General features: G+C 38.7%; 1 protein-coding gene across 6 annotated transcripts in view; it reads left to right on the top strand.

Annotated features, from left to right (window-relative positions):
- SLC44A1 (solute carrier family 44 member 1) overlaps positions 1–22,575 on the top strand; it is a 68,545-nt gene that overhangs the window by 2,333 nt on the left and 43,637 nt on the right. For 3 of the 6 annotated variants that reach the window (XM_071801990.1, XM_065860371.2, XM_065860372.2), the window contains exons 2-4: positions 4,065–4,174; positions 18,025–18,114; positions 20,670–20,812. In XM_071801990.1, coding sequence (XP_071658091.1) covers positions 4,076–4,174; positions 18,025–18,114; positions 20,670–20,812 — 332 coding nt within the window. In that variant the 5' untranslated portion in view covers positions 4,065–4,075. Of the gene's footprint in view, positions 1–4,064; positions 4,175–4,197; positions 5,119–10,624; positions 10,772–18,024; positions 18,115–20,669; positions 20,813–22,575 lie in introns of those variants that run through there. The other 3 variants (XM_071801992.1, XM_071801991.1, XM_065860370.2) reach the window with 3 other exon arrangements.

Here is a 22,575-nt window from a genome sequence, read left to right as displayed (position 1 = left end):
CCACTGTCAGGGTACATGATGTTAATAGAATGCTACTGAACCTTTCATTTGTTTTCCTTATGTGTGGCAAGATATGGTACAGTAATTGAGTTTTATATCCTATATATGTAACTGAAGTATAAATAAAGGTTGTTTATGTAATTTCTTAGCCATAAGCAATTGTGTGTCTCCACAGGAAATCTATGCTAGTTGCTGAATATTTTATCAACAACAGTTTTGTCTGGTATATTGATTGCAGAAACCTTGCTACCAACAATACAACATTACATTAGAGTGTAATGTCTGTCTTATCCTCCTTTTTATCATTAACAAAAGATGTTGTATTCCTCATCTACCATTGTCTTTATACTTCCCTCTCCTTTATTTCCTCTTACACCTTTCTTGAGCAGAGGTCCATCAGACATTCTTTTATGTTGCCTCAGTTCTTGCTTCTCTCTGTGTAGCTTCATCTTAGTCTTTGACAGTCTCTTATCATGGATGCCTGACTCTCATTCCTTATGACTTTGTTTTTCAAGTTGATTTCTCATTACGTTTATTTGTCAGCTTCCTAGACTATCTGACCTTCATCTGCTAACCTCCATTTCTGTTTTTCAGAGAAATGATTACTTCTGTTTTGATTTTGCCAGCCATCCTGTCTGATTACTGCATCTCCAAGACCCTTTGTCATGACTGCCCCCTCCTCATCTCATTTATGATAATGCACCAGTCTGGGACTGGTTGTTGTACCAGGCAGATTTCTTTGATGTCTTCTTTCTAACTCTTAGTTCATCCCAAATTATCCTTTTTTTTTTTTCTCTCCCAGAATGCATTTCCTAGTTCTTTTGCTTTGCAGACTGTCTAGAGCTCTGCCTTAGGCTTTTTCCTGTATCTTTTCCCCTGCGGAATCTAAAGCTTTCCAGGGAAATACTGATTGGAATTGGCACGTTTACCTTTGCTCAGCACTTTTGCCTGCTACTTACAGTGATGAATTCTCATGTTTTTTTCTCAGCTTTTACTGCCTTTAACTGCTTAGCCTGACCCCAAAGCCCCATTAATACAATTTTTCTGTTTTAATTCAAAATTTCTGATTTTACCTCTTGCTGCTATCTTATTCCCTCCCTAGTTTTATTCTGAGTTACTATCCTTAAAGCTGACAGTCAACTCTAATATCTTTCTTCTTTTCTGAACTCCCAAACAGAAAAAATTACATTTGTTGTCGTACGTTCTCTCCTGTCTTTGTACTGAATTCACTCCAATCCAGGTTCTGTGCTCTGCGTAAATTGCCTTCATTAAGATGTCTACAGGCTTGTTTGCTGGAGACATTCAAAACCTGCCTGGACACATTCCTGTGTAACTTCATCTAGGTGTTCCTGCTCTGGCAAGGGCATTGGACTAGATGATCTTCCGAGGTCCCTTCCTATCCCTAATGATCTGTGATTCTGGCCAAGTTGTGAGGATTCCCCTCATTTCTTACCCTCCTTCATCTGTGCTGCTTTTGATACTACCTGTAGTGCTCTACCACTTGGTGTCTTATTCTCACTGGGCTTCTCTAATAGTGTCTTCTTGTTATTCTTCACTGCCTTCTACTCTCTAATTATTATTCCTTCTCCTCTACTGCTGTTCGTGCTTATACTTCCAGTCTTTTTTTGCAATTAGTTAACTTACCTGCTATTCTACCAAATTTTTCAAGTTAAACTGTAATGAACCATGTTAACTTAATACAACCATACCAGACGTTCATCCAAGTGTGCTCATTCTTTCCACTGCTGTTTTACCTGTTGAGATGCTTCAATCTGGAATACTTCTTTCCAGTGATTTCCACCCCCCCCCCCATTTTGGTCTTATTCCATGATTGCACAAAGTTCTTCACTTCACCTGGTGTAGTATCTTCTGTGATCTGCACTTGGCCTTTATTGTCCCAACTAGAGTTCTTGTTTACCTGTTGTTCCTTTTCGGTATTACAATTGTGTCATCCTCTTTGTTTCGTTAGGGGCTTGTGCTAGTCTCTACTTATGTAAGTGGATTTAGCTGTCACCTTACTTTCACCATCTTGAAGCTTGAGCTTGTTGGGAAATACTTGTACAATGTCAGCTATATCTTAACAGGTGTTGTCTTAGAGCACTCTATGTACTCTTCATCGATTTTCATTAGCAAGTCATTTGAACACTTCTTTGAACTGTAGTTGTTTGACTGAAGTTTGTCGACCTATATAAGATGAAAACCGTGCGAGAAACGGGAGGAGAAAAGCCCACACCTCTGTGTGTCTCCTGTCTTGCAGTGCTGTGGGTTGTCAATACCTTCACTGGTTTCAGCTGTCTGTCCTCCCTTGCTATATGTTTATCATGACCTTCTCAAAATGGGTGCTTCTGTCTAGGTGCATCTCTTTCATCATGGATCTGCTCAGCAACAAAGCTTTAGAAGTTTCTACTCATTTTTGATACAGGTAGTTTTGTTGCTGTGCTGCTTTCAAAATGATCTGCTCTTCCTAATGCTGGGACTTTTTGAGCAAATGGTGCTGAAGCTCTAAGTTGATAGAATACTCACATTTATTTCAAATCTTTAGTTTAATTAAAAGAAGAAAAATTAAGTCTACAGTCAAGTGGCAATACTCTCTTCCCTTTCTTCTCATTATTCTCCTTCATTAGTGGTATTTTCTGCTGCCTCACAGCATTAGTCCGTTATAAAACTGTATTTGCAAGACTGTTGAAGTTCATGCTCACATGTCATCATAACAGTTAGGCTGTGCTGTAAATCTGTTTGATCGAAGTAATTTGTACAGATTTTGTTTGTTTGTTGTTTAAGCTAGGAAACTTACTTTACCACATAGCTCAGACTGCTCCCCTGATCTATTTTGTAGCACAGTTCCACAAAGTTTGCATTGCTGTATCTGAGGGGACTGAAATTCTTGATTCATGAAAGGGAACAAGCTGTGAGGAGGCACAGACCTTAAACTGCTTTCTCTTGGATTAGTTGTGATACAGAATTCATTCTCCCTTCCTGCTCATCTGCAGTTGAATTGAAGTGGCTGAAGTTAAAAGGCATTTGATTTGGCAAGAAGTTATGGGAAACAAGGCAATTTATTTGGGTTATTAGTGTTTGTGTTGGGACTCAGAAATACTGTGTGTTTATTTTATCCTTACAGCTTTGTATTGTAGTGGCTTTATTCAAGATATGTGTAAGACAAGCTTGAAATCTTTCTAGAAATTGGAGGCATGACTAAGATAAACTAAGCACATGTTATCCTTGGTGGTTTTAGTGGTGGTCTTGGTTTTTACAAGACTAAAATAACTTCCCAGTGTAAGAGGAGACTAAAGATAATCCGTTAACTTTCCCTTGAACATTTGCTGTCAAAGCAGCACAGACTAAATCTGGAATTCCTAACTTCTAAAAAAAACTCCAAAGAAGTGTCTCTTCTAAGCTGTTATGGACAATAGAGATCATTAATTGTACTTCAGCCAGAACTTCACTTGTCAGAGGTTCTTGAAGTCAGATAAATATAGGGGGCACTAAAACATGCCTGTTTCCTTGTGGGCATGGGTATGATCATGGAAGAAGACCAGCTGAGTAACCATGTTGATGAACAGAAACAGAATGAGTTGTGAATTCTACTTTCAGGAGCTAGGCAATTTGATTTCCTTTTCAACACATTGACAGTAGCTGAAGCTTCTGTTCTGTCCTCTGGCAAGACGATACGATATGAAGGATAAAGCATACAAGCAGTATCCAAGAACAGTGCTAATGAGTCAGGCATCTCATGAAGCTGCTGACTACTCTTCTGTGTTTCTGGTCTGTGAGCTCCATTGAATTCCTCTGAAGCGTGAGGTGTCCTTTTACAAATGCTGTCATAAACAACTGCACAACCTGTGCAGATAATTCCTTTTGATCTTGATGCAGAAAAAATATATCAACTTCATAGATACTTGCAAGTGCTCTTTCAAATTCATTGTTTTCCCACTGAGGACTAGCTCCTTCTGAAATTTAGACTATATTTCAGTTGTGCCACATCTTAAAAGTTTAAAGTAGCACATTATTTCCTTTACTTTGACAGGTAACTCAAAGACTGACTTTTTTATTTTTCTTTTAAGCACTTCAAGAAATGATACTTTGGATTAAGAACAAGTATGTGGCATTCCATCCTTCCACAGGATCAAGTCCAGTTCCTGTCCCTGCATATGACAACCCCAAAATTCACACTGTGAGTCTGAGAGCATTGTCCAGTCTCTTTCTGAACAGTCAGGCTTGGGACCGTGACAATTTCCTGAGGAGCCTGTTCCTTTGCTCCATCACCCTTTGGGGGAAGGACCTTGTCCTGAAGTCCAGCCTAAACATCTCCTGGCACATGTTACTGACATTGGGTTCTGTCATTGGTCACCAAAGAGAAGAGATCAGCACCTGCCCCTCCTCCTCCTCTTGTGAGGAAGCTGTAGCTGTCATGAGGTCTTCCCTCAGTCTCCTCCAGGCTGAAGAAACCAAGTGACTTTAGCTGCTCCTCATATGGCTTCCTCTCCAAACCCTTCTCCAGCCTTGTAGCCCTCTTCTGGACACTCTCCGGTAGCTTTATATCCTTTTTATCCTGTGTTGCCCAGAACTGCACACAGTGCTCCAGGTGAGGCCGCACCAGTGCAGAGCAGAACGGGACAATCACCTCCCTTGCCTGGCTGGCAATGCTGTGCTTGATGCACCCCAGGACACAGGTGGGCCTCTTCGCTGCCAGGGCACTGTTGGCTCATGTTCAACTTGCCATTGACTAAAACTGCCAGATCGCCCTCTCCAGAGCTGCGTTCCAGCATCTCATCCCCCAGTCTGTATGTACAACCAGGGTTGCCATGTCCCAGGTGCAAAATCCAGCATTTGGCCTTGTATTCCCTCAAGTCCTGTGTCTAAGTCATTTATAAAGATATTGAAGAGCGCTGGCCTTAAGATGGATCCCTGCGGAACCCCGCTAGTGACTGGTCACCGGCCCGACATAACCCCATTTACTAGAACCGTTTGAACCCGGCCTATCAGCCAGTTGCTCACATTGTGTTTATCCAGCTGTATGCTGGTCATCTTTTCCAGAAGGATGCTGTGAGAGACAGTATCAAAAACTCTACTGAAATCCAAAAAGGTCACATCAACAGGCTTCCCTTGGTTAACTAGGTGGGTAAACTTGTCATAGGAAGTAGGTTTTTTAAGCAGGACTTTGTCCTCGTGAACCTATGCTGGCTGGGACCAATGACTGCGTTGTCATTCAGATGTTTTTCAATAACTCCCAGAACAATCTTATCTGTGATTTTGCCAGGAACCCAAGTGAGGCTGACAGGCCTGCAGTTGCCAGCGTCATCCTTATTGCCCTTCTTTTATATTGGACAACATTTGCCAGCTTCCAGTCATCCCAGACCTCTCCAGATTCCCAGGAGCATTGAAAAATCACAGAGAGAGGTCTCGCTATGACATCAGCCAGCTCTATAAGCACCCTTGGATTAATCTCATCAGGGCCAATCGATTTGCAGGGATCTAGCTGGAGAAGCAAATCCCACACAATTTCCAGATTTATTGGGAGTTTATTGCTCTCACAACCACCATTTTCCAGCCCAGGGTTATGGGGGCCCCCAAGTCCATCATTGGTGTTGAAGACTGAGGTGAAGAAAACATTAAACATCTCAGCATTCTCTGTGTCCCTCTTAATAAGGTGACCATGCTCATCAAGTGTGGGCCAGTGTTATTTCTTATTATTTCTAGTTTGGTAAGGTTAATAACAGTTTTGGAAAAAAATTATCTTACATTGTTAATAGTGAATGCTAAATTGTGAGGGTATCTTCAGTATCATCCAACTGACTGCTTTTACTTTTCATTATGAAGAAATGTCAATGTTCCTTACATAGTGAAGTGGTCAACTTTCTTCACGCCATTTACTCTAATAGTGAGCTTTGCACTGTGTGTGCCTGTTTCTCCTTTGGGGTGATTGTAAGTTTTCTTCCTTTGAACTTACTTCAGTGGTTTTTTTTTTGTGAAAATCAAAACTTGCATACCAACTTGAAAGAAACTGCCTGTTTGTTATTGTGTATTTGAATCTATCCTTTGAAGAAGCTGTTGGAAAATTTTGTATATATTATACATTGTTTCTGAAAAATGGTTATGCAGAGTGTTGCCAGGAGACTTCTACCCACTGACTAAACTGATTGCTAATTTTACCTCTGTTTCATGAATCTATACTGAGAGAACAGGTCTGTATTAGTGAGTATGTAACAGGGTTGGTTTAGGTCTTCTAGCCACTTCAAAGTTTCACAGACTTCTGAGGTAAATACACTTTGTTGCATTGATGGGCTTCCTCTTCCTACCCACCCCCCCACCCCCTTTTTTTGGTGTCTGTTTGTTTGGTTTTTATCTTTTAGGTAAGCAAATTGCTAACATGGAATAAAAGTGTACAATAGTGTGACAACAGCCTCAAGAACATCTGTATGCATGTTTAAGAAAAGAGTCCAAAGATTTATTTTCTCTATTTCAATAAGATTTCAACACCCAGTGTGCAATACATGGCAAGAATAGGACAAGATTGCAGTATGTAGGAAAGCTGTGGTTCTGTACTACGTTTTTATGTGCTAGATTCTAGCTGTCACTATTTTAACCAGTAACATTGCTAGAATATAGTGGAGGGTCATGGCAAGCAGAACGTGGGGACTTGTGCTTGATATCTTCTCTCAATGAATGTGGTGTAGTTAAGCAACTGTTTATGGCAGAAATTAACTCTGTCCTGGTTTGGTTTGTTTTTATTTTGAATTGAAACCACTCTTGCTTCTCTCCAGATATATTATTTGACTGAGGAAGAGACCTATGAATGTCGTATATGGTTCCATAGAAACAAAACAGGAAATCCATTTAAGTATTTTGTTCAAGGTCATGGTAAGCATGTCCTGGGTATGCTTTGTTGACTCCCTCCAGTTTGCTATAAAAAACTGCAGAATAATTGCCTACTAATAAGGAAGTATGCTTATGTGATGAGCTAAGGGCCTGACACATTATTTCCTTTTCTATTCCCACCCTTTTTTCCATAAATAAAACAGACCCTTCTTAGTGTTGGTTCCTGATAGTCTGGTATGCTTTCAGTTTTCTCCAGTGCTGCCCTCTTACTGAAATCCTCAGTGGTTTACTTTCTTCTTGTGCCAAAGTTTTGGACCCGTGAGTCAGGATTTGGTATTTAAGAAGCTATATAAGCTTTGTCCCCTTTCGCCCCAAAAATGTAAGCTTAAAAGTCTTCCTGAACTTTGGAGAAAAACGTTCTGATAAGTTTTTATTGTGCAGATGACTGAACATGACTATTGGCTTCTCAATTTCCAACATAGATCTGTCTTCTGGCTTTCACACATAGCACATGGCCAAAGTATGCAACCGCTAGCTCATAGCATTCAATGTAGTGCCATGAGGACCATGTTTGTGTTGAAATGTGCAAATACGAGCCTCTAACCTCGCAGAACCCTCCACCAGTAGGCCTTGGCCTTTTAAAGGTAGAAGTTCTTCTGCAAGGATTGGCAATGCAATACACAAATACATGATTTTATGATTTGAATGTAGGATGCTTTTTTGAGGAATACTTAGCAAACTGCTATGAATGTCTGTAGTAAGTGGCAACATCGTTTTTCACAGCAGTACTGTGCAGGCCATGAGCTCTTAAGAGTCATGATGGTTTTGGTCTTGAATTCTGGCTTTAGGTACTTTAAAAGGCTGAAAAAATTCTTTTAGAAAAAAATTACTCATCATACAAGAAGAGAGTGCAAAGAACAGGGGCAGCATTTTCTGTGTAATGTCCATCTTACATAGAGACTGCTATCTGGGGAGTTCTGCTGTGGTGTTGGTTTTTTGTTGTTTTGTTTTTCTTATGTTAATGTCATGTTGTGATAAAGCTAACACATTTGGAAGCTAAGTATATATTGTAGTTGGACAATGTTTTACTAGCCCAAAGTTTGAAAATGTTTTGTAATTTGGGACCTGTACTCTTGTAGTAAGAATAAAATCTGAGAATCTGTTAGACAGGTTGATGTACAAAGTAGAAAATTCAATGTGATTAAGTAACTTGGTATGTGCAAAATATTTTCAAAAGTGAACTGGGGTTTTTTTGCTGTGTGTTTGGTTTTGTTTGTTTTTTCATTTTTGTGTGTGCATGGTTTTTTTTCTTAATGACTGCTTTTTATTAATTAATATGAACCATGGAAGTACTAAACATGCATTGAAATAATTATTTTAATCCCCTGAAAAACAGTACTGTGATATTTATAAAGTGTCCTTATTTATTGCTGCTTTCAAATAGGTACTTAATGTGTAATGAAGAATCGATACCTCAATACTTTGAGGGTCAAAAACAGGGCTTTTGTCTGCAGATGGCCATATCTCTAAACTTCAAAACCTCAGCAGGTGTGCTGATCATGTCAGCTTGTTATTTAATCAGCTGTGTTATATTTCAAGATAAATATTTAAGTTGTAGACTGAGGTGGAAGCATGTAACCAAGGGATGTTGGAAGCAATGTTTAATATGAGTTGACTGAAAAGATGAGTGGAAGATGATATACAATACAGCATATATCATATTTGTAAGTGAAGTCTCCACATGTGAATTTTCAGGGTAATGTCGAGGTAATGGTGGCAGATGTATTGTTAACACCCACTGCCTACCTCTCCCCCTGTAGCCCCTCCCTCTCACCCCTTCCCACTAAGGACAGGCAATTGGTAGGGGAAGAAGGACCGAGAGAAGAGAGTTGGAAAAATTAAAAATGTTTTACTGATGCTAGTAATAAAAATATTGAAAATAATACAGAATATACAAAACCAATCTTGAAAATCCTGGCAACTGCTCCAGCATATGTAGCGCCAGCACCCGGAAGTCCTGGACTGGACTCTACAGCCAACTGGAACTGGATTCAGTCTGTCAGTAGGCCTCAGTTTGCAGCGACAACTCTCAAGGTCCTCTCTTAATGTCGGCCATAAGGAAAAGAGATGAGATCCTCATGGTCTCGCACTTTTATATGAAATATCATGTGAATGGCATGGAATACTTAGTTGGTCAGTTTCAATTCACCTCCTGCTTGCACTTCTCACGAGATGCATCATTACCAAAGCACCTTGCATTCCATTGCTCTGTCTACCAAAACATGTATCTAGCTTTTCAGAAAACTGTAGTTAGTTAGAAGACTTTAGCTAACATGGAAATTCACTAAAAGAGAAACTTGTTTTTAATAAAACCAGGACAGGTAAACATTTTCATATTTCACCATCAATAATGGTATAAGTGCTGCCTTATGTGCTCTCACTTTTGTTTACATTATCTTGAAAACTCATGAATATTCTGTGCAGAGTATGAGAACATTAGTGAAGTAGAAGCTGTGGACACAGTGAATTGGTGGTATGCTTAGTCTCTGAAGAGAAGGAGAGTATAAATTCGTTACCCTTTGGTTGATAACTTCAAAGAGGTATTACACCATCAAAATACTTTCCTAGCAGATTTGTATGCATAAAGAACAGATGGATCTTTTCAGTGGACAAAGCGTTGGAGAACATGTGGTGATGTGAAATTATTAGGCAAACAAGGATGTGGGGGCTTTTATTTAAAGTACTGGCACATGGCTCTCAGTAAAATCCAAAAGCATGACTAATATCTATTTTGCAGTAATTTGAAAAATAAAGTTTTGGAATTCAATTGAAGCAGAAATTCCACAAAACTGGTGGTAGACACCACTATGATTTGCATGTTCTGTGTAATCCAGTCCCGTTTGGAATTGCCCAAAGGCATTTGGGCTTGTTTTTCAGAGGAACTGTGTCATCATGGAGGGCACTTCCAGTGAGCAGTGTGTATTATTTTCCTTTCTCGAGACAACTGCCAGCTGTGGCTGAATTAGTATTACAGTGACAAACTCACTAACCCCTGGAAGCGGGAGGCATAGCTTTGATTCTAAGTCTGGGGGAATTCAAGCGTCTGCCTCCCACAAGAATGCTGTAGCTGGCAGGCTCTTTGGGGTAGGAACAGTGCTGGTCTTCCCCAGAGACAGATCCGGGACACATCTAGACTAATATTTTTTTTTAATGTGTTAATGGAGATATTGATACAGTTAGTTCCTTCTTCCAGGGTGCTGGTATAGTTCAGTAAAGTTACAGTCTGGTTTTGCTGGTATCTGTTCTTCTTCTAGGAAAAAAGGTATATCAATAATTTGCTGTATAAGTCAGTTGTATTGTGAACCTGAAAGAGTCATCTGAATTCGTGATAAACCACAGTAAGCTACTACTTGGTGCTTCATACGAACACCAGTAGGACATGTACAGGACTCTGTAGGTAATGGTGAACATTTTAACTAGGGCAACTTCGTGCACTGTTCTTAGGCTTCATGGTGCAGTAAACTAAAGGTTTTCTATAAGAGAGTTTATGAAGTCATGAACTGAAGATAATTTTAACGCTTCAGAACTTTGTTTTGGACACTTAAACAGAGTGCATTCACCACATGAAGATTTTATACAGAGAGCTGGCTTACTTCAGTTGCTCCTTTTATTCTCGGAAGTGTATTTGTGTGGGGAAATGAGTGTTTTTTGGGGGAGCTTAGGTTTTTTGGGTGTTTTTAGCATCGGTGTTATCCAAAAGTCAGAGTAATAGACTCATTTCCTCATTAGGCTCTGGAGTGAAGATCTGTGGAAGAAGTTTCTTTAGGACAACATATAGTTGCTGCTATTTCTTCTCTTAATCTGGTGAATAGTGTAGAAACTGCCATGGACAGGAACATGCCATTCTCTCTGATGAAATGGAGAATTACATTCCTGTGTTGGAAACATTTTGGTAAGTAAGTAAATTATGCGTCCTCTTTTTCGTACACAGTATGTTTCATGGAAAAGGCTGGCATGTGATTGGGAGTGTTCTTTATGTTGTAAAGGTACATAATATGAGTTTGAAACTACAACTTCACATGCTATTGAAATAGCCCACACTTCCAAAAAAAGACAGTTCTTGAAACATTTTCAGCATTTCCTAATGACCATTTACATAGCTGATTCTGTCTCCTATGTAGATAGATGGCTACAAAGTAATTTCCAAATTGGTTGATTTACATATACAAACAGCAGTCATTTCTATTTACTCTCCTGTGCTGAGCTACAGATGTTCTACATCAAGGTAGTAGAACAACGGAGAATTGAAAGGTGATGTAGTTAGATGAATGTGGTTCATAGAATGGGGTTTTATAACAAATTATCTTAAACTGCCACATCAGTAATAATAACCCTCAGGATTTTTAAAAGTATTAGGTTGGTGCAAAAGTAATTGCAATTTCAGACTGTGAATTTTAAATCAGTATAAGTAGGCGGAAACATCTTTATTGATCAAAATAGGAACCATTACAATCAACACAGTTTTGCCAACGAGAAGGAAGTTTGTTTATTCCTGTAGTGAATAATCCATGCTCTGGGATTCGACAAAGCCTTGGAAAACATTTTCTGTATCCTGCTGATTATGGAAACATTTTTGGTGCAAAAATGTTTCTAATGTTTCCCTGAAAATAGCTCTTACAGAGGGGCTGGTCCGGGCCCCTGGGGCTGTAGTTGCCCTGGCCCTGCCCCGGGAGGGCCTGTCCGGACCGGGCTGGCCTGCAGGTTCTTGTGGAGAAGGCAGGCACTGGCAGGGGTCAGGCATTGTGTTTGCCACAGGGAGGGAACCGCTGAAGGCCTTGCCTGTGCCGTAGGGCGTGAGGAGTGGTGACTCTTGTAAGGGTGCCAGGGTCCCGTGGGTGCCCCAGGCCGCTCTGTGTCTCAGAGCTCAACCGCACGTTGTTCACTGATGTGACTCTTCTTCCAGAGCTTTAGGCCAGTGGCGAGTACATGAAGAGGAACGGGGCGTGAATTGGGCTGGAAGCCCTGCAGGAAGCCCAGTGTACAGAGAGGAGCAGGATGGGTGAGCGTGCCCTGGTGCTGCGGGGCTGACCCAGCACTGTGTGCTGAGCAGTTGGGATTTGCAGAGCAGCTCGGGTTTTTGAAGTGTTGGAGACGTGTATGGTTATGTTGCTCTGTGTATGCTCCTGACTAGAAACAACAAAAGCGGGAATAAGTTTAGAACATCCTTTTCAAGGGCAGAATATAGTTTCTCATGAAATACAGATGACAGAATATTCTGTTTACAGAAACTGTCAGAGCAGAGATGATAATTGAAATGTTTGAAGAAGTGGTAGTTGGTTGACGAGAGGTCACATGAATATGACAGATGAGGCAAAACTCTGTAGCCCAATTTGTTCAGCTTGTGAAGCGTTGGTTGTGTGACGTGTGGTCAGGTGTTGTTTTGGAGACGAATTGGGCCCTTTCTGTTGACTGATGCCGGCTGCAGTTGTTGCAGTTTTCAGTGCATGTCATCGATTTGCTTTTTTATGTTTAAAAAAACCTCACCCTTTGGCACACATTTCATTCCTTCAGGAAAGTACTTGTTCTCCCCAATAACTTTTAAAAATCATTGATCCAACTTAGCGAACTTGTCAGTGATAGCTAATTCAGCAGTTCTAATTGATTCAAAGATTCAATTATGTTCCTGTGAGCTTAATGAAAGATTGAGGTCAAACCATTGCTGCAGACAAAGGGACTGTAACAAAAGCTGAGTTACTTTTAAATATCAGAAAACCTAAATGAGAAGGAAAAAAAAATCAGGAATTGTTTCCACTACATGAAGAACTATGATCAGAACTTTCCTGTTGGTAGGTATCAGAGGATCTGATTGTAATGTGCAGAAAGTCTAAAGGAAATCAATCTTAACTAGGTCTATGAGTCTATGGCTTTTAGAATTATCCATTTATTTTTTTAGCTGGGTTCTGTGCTTAAAAAGAAAATAAACCTATGTCCCTCTAAAAAGAATAGTCATAAACAACATCTTGAGGAACAAATGGGAATTCAGATATTCATGCATACCAATGGCTGTAATTGACATACTGAAGCAATAGTTCTGAGAAAGGAAGATGCAACTTGAATTTTGTAAATTATCTTAAGGAGGAAATATTTGTAAGGTCTGTGCAGTTGCTGTTGTGACTGAGATGTTAAAAACTGGGTTGGTGGATGTAATGTAAAAGGGAGACTCAGGGCTAGAAGTGTTTAAAAAAAATCAGTGTGTATTGGTTAGGGGAAAGTATTTTGTTAATTTACTCAGTCTTTGAGGAAAGGTCAAATAATGAATGAATGTAAGTGGTGAAAGCAGCGGTGAAGTTTCCACACACTAGGTCTGTGTTTGGCATTACTGTAACTCAGAAGTTTGAGAAATTTTAAGTGCTTTGAAAAGTGATATCCTTAAAGCATGATATGAGCTGATAAGGAGGGAGTGAGACAAATGCTGAAGTGCCTCAGTGTGCTAGGATCTGGAAAAACTTTGTAAATCTGGGACTGACTGTCCCAATGGGTGAGTCAAAATGCCATGTCTCATATTAAGTATTAAAAAACTGGCACATTCTCAATGCCTGTGAATAGAAAACTGAATGCTTTGCAGCTTCCTCATCTTGTATTAGGAGCAGGCTGAAAGAAGAAAGGAAACTAAAACAACAGAATTTATCACTTTCTAAGAGGACATGTCAAAATGATCTGTGTACATCTCTGTTTAAAAACTATTTCAACTTTTTTGTATTATTTTCTGTTATTTTCAGCTTGCAGTGGAACTGATTTAAACCGAATGCTGAAATAGAAGAATATTGGATCACTATGGAAATTGGGTCACTATTTCTAGCATTACTGACAAGTAGGGGTAATAAACAATTTGTCCTGGATGTGGACCTTCCGGGAGTTCAGAGCACATGCACTTGGAAGCCTTTTCTTGAGCCAGAATGGCATAGCTCATGTAACTGGTATCTCATTGAGTTTAACTCAGTTTGGCTTTGCTGGCTGAGGACATTGCTTTAAAATTTTGTCTTCTATTGGCTTTCTTAACATGGTGTTTGATAGTCCTGGGGATAGGTTAGCAGTTCGCAAGACTGCTCTTCCTTATGACTAGTGGATCTTTCCGTAGGATTTTGATGGGACATTCTTTATCCTGGGTCTCTTCTGAGACCTGTTTTGGGCTGAAAAATGTGAGGGTTGTATTTGCTTGTTCTGGTTTGGTTTTATTTGTTGTCCTGAACTACCTGGATGTATCCATGACTGTATTCTTACAACATGTGTGTTCATATGGAAATCAAAATAGTCCTATACTCTCCAGTTGCTAGTGTAAACTCAATAGATGAAGTAAGGTCTAGAGTCTAACCTCTCTCTGGGTCTCCTTTTCATCCAATGGATGTTGCTTAGGCCAGTTATTCACTGTGTTGTCCTTAATTCAGCCAGTCTGTCTCAGCAGTAGCTTCATTTTCTTCTTGGAATATATGATATCTATAGGATTTTAGGATTTATTTCTGCTGCCTTTCTTACGATGTTGCAACATCCTCTGTTGATGGCAAATTCCATCTTTATCCTGATAGAACTCATTTTTTTGCTACTTATCCAGAGCTTGATTATCCATATATATAATACTGCAGATGTTCTTTACTTGGCTTATTGCTTCTGTCACATCACTCCCAAATTGTACATTGCATGAGACACTTTGTGTTTGAAAAAAATTCTGCAACTTTTTGCATCTGTAGTCTCCTGCTGATACGCAATACTTTTACACTTTTTTGTGTTCTCATGTGTATGTTGCACTCTGGTTTCGGCAGGTGAGTGCTTGTATGTTAGCGTCCAGTACAGCTGCTACAACTGTGAAAGTGGTAACCATCAATTTTGTGCTAGGCTGATACCTGTAAGGAAGTATATTACAGTATGCAGAAGAGATGTAAATTCAGATCTCCTATTTGGTGTGGCAAAGGTATATTTTGGAAGTGGCAGGGAGAAAATAATCTGGAGGGGCAGGTTTCGGTGTTTGTCCTGAGGTGATTTGATGCAATGAATACCAAGAATATAGTCTGGTTTTTTTTTTGTTTGTTTGGTTTGGTTTGGTTTTTTTTGCATTGCTTGAGACCATGCAGCTATGAATTAAACTAGAAAAGCCAACAGCTAATGTGCTGGCATTCTTCATACTTCTATTCTGTAAGAGAAAGCCTAGCTTTAGATATCTGGCTTTCTAGGTGTGGGATTAAGACATAATTGTAAAAATATGCTGCCCTCAACAGTTCTGTATTTGTTAGTGCTTCTGATTCTCTGTGCTGTCATAACAGTACCTGGGAAGTCCTATGCTTTCTTAACGGCATTATCCATAGAGAGCATACCAAAAGTTATGAAAGCTCTGTTTTAAGAGAAACCTTAACATGAATAAAATAAATTTTTGTTGGTTTGTTTTCCCCACTAAGTTATGTATCTTTTTTGTATCAGCAGATACTGAACGCTTGTAATCTGTCTGAAGGAAAGGCTGAAATAAGTAGAAGTGCTGATTTAGAATTGCAGACAAAGCATGTTTGCTAAAATTTTATGGTATTTCAGCTACAGCAGAGACAAAGCATTGTTTCCAGCCTGCAGAAAAAACAATACTTTTTAGACCTTATGTTGACCATCGATTAGCAATTTGTGTTGCCCAAGGATGAATATCACAGTCTACGTAATATCTAATCAGGAGCAGTCACTGGAGAGACATAGACACCAACATCAAAGATGACGATGAAGGGCTGTGAAGCTAGGGAAGAAGATTTTGTTGGAATCCAAAATACAAGGAATCAACTGAGAAGAAAACAGCAGATGGATAATGGCAGCTAGCTTGGGTTGTAGCAAGATCTGGAGAGGAGAAAGATTGGATAGGCTACTGGAGAGGGGTGTTGGTTTAAAGATGTATAATTTCATACCATGTTAGTATGGCTGGTGGTTAAATTGAAGGTTGGTAACTATCTAGTGCCTTTTCAGTGGCCTCCAACGGTACTTTTTGTTCAAAATACTGTCTTCATTTTTTTAAATTATGTTTTGGAGCACAGTATAGCCTATTGTCACAGAATGAATTCCTCTGTGTAACCTTTTAACTATGTGCTACACCGTGTCATTTCAAGTTTATTTTTGACAAATAAATTGCAGTCCACTTAGAAAATAAAATTGATCACTTGTGGTAACTGTGACTAGTCAGACAACCTAAATCTTTGCCAGAGCTATTCCAGAGGATGTCCAGTGGCTTTAAAAAATCCTATTAAAAGATTTTCTTTGCAGATGGTTCAGAGAGGATAAAAAAAACCCCAACAAAACAAACAAACCACATCATGTGGTGCATTTTACTGCTCCCTCTTTTGTCAAGGGCAGCTTACTCTTGAAGTGCAGCTATAGCTGGTATTTATCTCTGCTGTTTGTAAGTAAAGGTAAATCTCTTCAGAATTCAGAGTTCTTGGAGTGGATTTAGGAATAGGAAGCATGAAGCTTTACGTATTTTAAGCAATTATGATTATGGTAATTATAACAATATAAATGTCACAATCTTGTTGTAAATGTTAAGTTTGAGTAGTGTATTAGTTTTAAGTATGAACCACCAAGATGAGAAGACAATTTTGTTAAATGAATGTAGCAAGGTGCATAATATGACCTTTTAGCACCTCTCACTACTGATAATTGAGGAAAATAAAAAGAAGTTTGAGAACTCTGAGTGAATTTGCACAGTTAGAATTATCTGCAAGTGGAACTTCCTTAATAAAAGGTTGCAGAAGTAGCATGGGATTCCCTAATGCAAAACCAGACTACTTTAAAAAAAAGTGCTTTTTGAAGCATGATGCATGCAGGATTTCATTTATATTGCACTCAGTTTGTAGTTTTCTAATGGCAATATTTGAAAAGGTTGCTTTGTGAATTAGCAAAAAACCACAGTCATTAATACAAAAAAAAAAAATCTTGGTAGTATCACATGAGTTACATGCTGTAGCTTTTTGTGGTTAAAAAAATCTGCAAAAATAGATACTGGAGATTAAAAGCTGTTGACATTTCATCCAACCATTCTGTTTTAACACCGTACTGACATTTGCTACCTTGTCAACAAAGTGTTGAAGACGCTTCAGAGTCTTGCGATGAAAAAGAAATTCCAAATTTGAATAGGTTAACCCATTTGCTCTCTGAAGGGAGGTGTTCTTCCTGTATCAATCTCCTTTTCTTCCTCACATATGAAAACGTGTGCATTTTTTGAGTCTTAGTAGACGTACGTGAATAGTTAGTATTTGAGAACTAATTGAAAAGCTTGTCTGTGTAACTATGTCCTTTCAAAATTAGCTATAATCAGTATTTTTGTTATAATAAAATCTGATACAGTGGTTAGTTTTTAGCTACAGCCAATGCTCATGCTTTTCTTAAAGTAATTTTTTTCTTAAAAGCAGTTTGCCTAGATAGCAAAACCACTGTTTTCAACAGACTTTAATTATCTTAGCACTGTATGCACTCTTGAGAAATTTTACCTCATGAGCAGCAACTATTTTAGTTGCTTAAAACTGCCTCTTTACACTTTGCAATAGAGCCTTCATCATTGAGTATTTCAGCCTTTAAATACACAACTTTCATTCTGGCACTTGGGAATTACTTACTAGGGATTTCTTTGCTGAGGTCACAGAATCAGCTCAGCTGCCTATGGGCAGGTGGAGAACTGTTAATTGACAGCAATTTATTACAGTCTTTCTATGTGCCTTGTACTTGTTAAACCTGACAATAGTGTTTTAAAACTTGAGAGCTTTTGAAAAGTTTAACCTTTAATCCTTCTTGGAAAGTGGATTACTGGAAGGAAACTGTGGAAGACAGCAATGGCAGATGTTGTTGATTCCATGCCATTAGCTTCTCTTTTCTGTTACTTAAAAAATTAGTGAAAACAACCATTTTTGTGGAGTAATACCTGTAAATTCCTGGTTTACCTTCATGCTTCCTGGATAAATAATTCTTTGTCAATCTGGCTTACAGTGAAGGCACTTCTTTGAAAGTGTTCTTTCATAAACCACAGTCCTTACTACTATTTTTGACTAAGCTGCTTCACCAATATTGTAGTTTAAAGATAACTCCTGCTGTATGTCACTGCCCCGGAGAATAATTTTCTGCTTTTTTCTATTATGAGCAGAAGACAATTGAAAAAGTGTTGTTAACCTTATCTCTCTTTTCTCGCACAAGAGCTCCAAGCGAGAGTGGAAGCCTCTGGAGGACCACAGCTGCACAGATGTACCATGGCTGCTCTTATTCATCCTCTTCTGCATAGGAATGGTGAGTAAAACTCAAACTATTCTGTGGTTGTTATATAGATGAAGTGTTTGGATTCATTAGAAAGAAGTTTTAAAACCCTTCAGTAACCTAGTCATTGGATAAGGTCAGGGTATACTGGCATGTGAACCATCAGCTGTAGAACAGAAATGCGTAGTATGTACCGATCAGAGGCCTATGGGCATCCATAATCTATCGTTTGTGCCAGTTCTTGTTCTGGCTCCTCTTCCCAGGACACTCCAGTTCCATTTGTAAGTGATTTTCATCATGGTGAGGTATCAGGTGACTCATGTTCCTTATGGGGCCGCGGATGTGCCAGAAATGGTAGCTTTCGGTCTGGTCAGTGGTTCTGTGAATCACAGTAAACTTTTTGCTGAGAAACAAAGATTCTGAATATCAAACAGTTGACTGGTTTTTGGTATTGTGGTTGTTTAGTGTTGTGAGGTTTTTTTGTTTTGGTTTATTTGTTTGGGTTTGTGTTTGTTTTTTGTTGTTGTTTTCTTGGATGCTTAGTAAAAGCACCTGTGAACAACCATATTACTAATGGTAAGATCTTTCTTTCCAAGTTACCCCAGCTTTGTCCTGTGTGATGAAATGATAACCTTTCTCAAGGCAGCCTGACAACCCCGTGCACTTTAATGTGTATTAAAAAAGATAAAACAAAACTCAAAACTTGAAGAGCTGTAGATTAGTGAAAATTAAAAATACACTTCTTTTCATGTTTTATTGTTTCATAGACCTGTGTATGCTTTTCCTCCTAAACAGAGAACGTCTGTCACTGTTTTGTACTTCTGTGTTGCAGTCAGTAGCCCTTAGGAGTTTGGGACTTGGGTACTGTTAGCTTTCTTTTCTGTTGTCCTTTGGTCTCTAGTCTTTGGAATTATTCCATTGAAAAAAATATTTCTCTTTCCTCAAAGTGTTTGTTGTTCACTGTGCCTCAAACGGAAAGGTGATAATGTTTTTTGTAAAGCATTAATTATATTCTCACTGTAATGTGAATATCTTAAAATTGTAAAAAGCAGAGTACTTGCTGAAGCAAGCAGTTCTTTTTTGTGGTTGTTTTTTTTCCTGCTTTTGTTGATGTTCTTTGGTTACTCAATCTATAGCTACCTGTTCCACCAATTATAAATTAGTCTGCTGTGGGTAAGTGTTCCAGATTTTCCAGTCTAAACAATATGATATACAGAGGAATTATCTGATTGGGTATTCCCTGTTAGTTACTGTTCTAGGGGACTTCACTTGAAGGGTCAGGTACCATGATGGGTCAGGAGGGCATTCCCACACTGTTGTAAATTAGCTTAGATGGGGGAGGAATTGCAGGATTTCCCTTACCTTGTGCGTAGGAAAAAACAAATTGAACCAGCTAAAAACCTGAGTTCTGTTGTATGTAAAATGCATGCTAATATGTCCTTTACAGAATACTAAGGGATCCAAGAAATTGAAATTGAATGCTGAAAATCAGCTTTAATTATTATTTATGACAGCCTTTTGCTCACTTTGTCCTTGTTTTCACTTTGAGCATTAAGTCTATAAGTGCATTAGTGCATTGGGAAGAGAAAGATACTGACCAGCTTACTGTCTGGAATTTATCTGTAGTGATAGCCTGTCCATCAGAGAAGGTCACTCTCCTGTATCTTCAGAACTTTCAAACCACCCACATTTTAACTGTTCCATGCTGACTTTGTTACCTGTTGTCATCATCTCATCTGATCCTGTCACTGCCATCTGTTGCTCCATGCATTTGCCTCAGCTGTTTCCTCTCCTTCCTGTTTTCAAGTCTTAACTTGCCTCATCTGTAAAAACGGTTCATTGATGGTAGCAGAGTGAGCTGATGGTTCACTTCTCCCTGTCAGTGGTGTTGCTTCTGTGCCAACCTCCTGTTCTCATAGTTAACAGCTTGATCTTGGTTTTGCTAGTGAAATATCTCTGAAAGTTCACAGCAAGACCTGCCTGACATAGAGTATTTTCCATATCACTCTGTCTGAGCCATTTTGTATTCTCTTGCTTTCTGTCTGTTTCCCGCATTTGAACCCAGGATTTGGAACCGTAATGACCTTGACCTGGTGATTTGCTTTAGAGGATTTCCTTGAAAGGAACTTGTGTCACATAGACCTCTTCGTTTTAGCTCATCTTTGAAAGCACATAATTTGAAAAGAAAAAAAAATCTTAAGGCAAGCAAAATCTGGACTGTCTGTAATCCTCTAAGATGCATACTAACCCTTGACAACTCCAGCTCTGCCTGTAGCTCTCCTTCACTGCCTTTGCTTGGCCTGCCTTCTGCTTCATGCACCACTTGCTGACAGTATGACTCTCAAAAAACCACCTACAAGATTAACTATGCTTGAATAACATGCAATGTTAGATGTCTGAATCCTCTTTCGGCTTGCATTCAGTTCTATAATTGCACAACAGTTCTCCGTGGATCTTCCTTGTCTTACCTTTTTCAATCTGGAAGATTTTTTTAAAGAACCTCTGCTTAGAAACAAATGAATTAACTGATTTTTGCCTGCTGTCAAACAGAGTATTACTAAACTGTGGGTTTTTTTTTTCTACTCCAGGGTTTTATTTGTGGCTTTTCAATAGCTACAGGAGCAGCTGCAAGACTGCTTTCGGGATATGACAGTTATGGAAATATTTGTGGACAGAAAAATATCAAGGTGGAAGGAATAGTGAACAGTGGTCTGGACCTCACACACAATAAGTAAGTATGTGATTCACTTGCTTCATTCTGTAAAACAGGAAAGGTAGAGCCATTCTTCCTTTGAGAGTGGTTTTCAGTTAAATGGGAAAAGAGATCTGCTAACTCATTCCTGCTTGTCCTTCTTCACTCTTCTCACCTGTAGAACCCGAATCTTTTGTAATAACCAACAACAGTACTTGACGAGAGTGTGTGTTGACAAATGTGCAATATGAGTACAGCTAAGTCATTGAGGAATTTCACATTCCTAGCTTCCGCTTCATGTAGGAGATTATATCAGGCCACTGAAGAATGTTGTTTGTTAGGGTATTAGGCATGACACGTATTCTCAGATTTGATACCGAGCCTTTGATAACTGTATAGAAATGGTTTACTTTTGATGTTGTATGCTTACTTTCTGCCATTGAGCTTAGGAGAAGATGACACATTAAAATGAGACTTCAAAATTTCAACTGTAAGCAGAATATATTTAAGTGGCTTGTGGAGAAAAGCACAGAATTTTAAGCAGCACACAGCTCTTATTGAGCAGTGTCATGTTAAAGCACATACTTACAGGTCAGAATCAGCACAGGTGTTTCATATCTGTCATGCAGAAGAACATCATACTGCAGTACTACTGCAGCTGAGTAACAATTCTGGACTGACAGTTTGAAAACCCATGAATGTCTGTTGAGGTTTGTCTGCCAACCAGTGCTTAGAGTGCGTCTGTACAACTTGAGTGACTTTAAGAATAAATTATTTAGTCTAACCTTAAAACAGTGGTGTTAATTGACAAATAAAAATGTTTCTTTCATTGTTGATTACTTCAAAGAATTTCTGAGTATGATAGCCTTTTACTTCACATTTTACTTTTAGACTAACAGAAAATCCATAGTTTACATGAATTAGTTTGAAAGGATCCTTTCCTAAGATCTGCTTATTCTGAGTTGTTATACTAAAGATTTCTAAATATCTGACTTAAAGATTTAATGTGACTAGGTAATTGGTGTATTACCAGAAGAATGTGAGTTAAATACAATAGCCTGAAACTTTTTACAGATTTATTCTGTCAAAATAGTAATTTCTTAATCTAATCACAACTGCCAGGAGGGTTGAAGGACTTAAAACTTAGGCAGCATTATTTTCCTACTTTTTATATAAATATTTTAGCACTTTCTAAAATCAGGTATATTCAGTATAATATTGTAATCCTTGTGTCGTGAGAAACTACAAATTTTAAAATTATGATTTTAAACTTATCTGACCTTCGGGAAAAAATGGTGTCTAAGTTTGTGTGAGGGTGGAGAAACTCGGACACCTTATTGGAATATAACAATTAATACTGTAGTAGTCTCCTATGTGAGACAGAAGTCACCAGCACGCGGAGAAACATCTACTACTGCTAAGTTGTTTTCTCTTTTAAAGGGAAGATTGAAAGACATCAAATAATAAAAAAAAAATCTTACTGCTCTCTTTCTTGACCATGGATTGAAGCCACAGATTTGATTGCTTTGAGTTTGCTTTGCAGCTGCTTTATTGCTGTCAGAACTGTCTCTGAACCATACAATGCAGTGTTTGAATTACCTGTGTCTGTTTAAGGGTATGCTAACACAGCACATTTTTGTCAAAACTGCATATGGCACTATAGTTGCATTGTGTTTCTAAATTTCCAGACTTGAGTTAAAATTGTAGTGTTTATTTTGCAAAATACTCTAATTTCCTCTGATCACTAAAATTATAGCTTGGTCCTTGAGTTTAAATCACTGTAGAAGTGGACTGGATTTTAC

This window comes from Patagioenas fasciata, chromosome Z, assembly GCF_037038585.1.
Source record: "Patagioenas fasciata isolate bPatFas1 chromosome Z, bPatFas1.hap1, whole genome shotgun sequence".
NCBI lineage: Eukaryota > Metazoa > Chordata > Aves > Columbiformes > Columbidae > Patagioenas > Patagioenas fasciata.
This window is presented reverse-complemented; position numbering and strand designations above follow the sequence as displayed.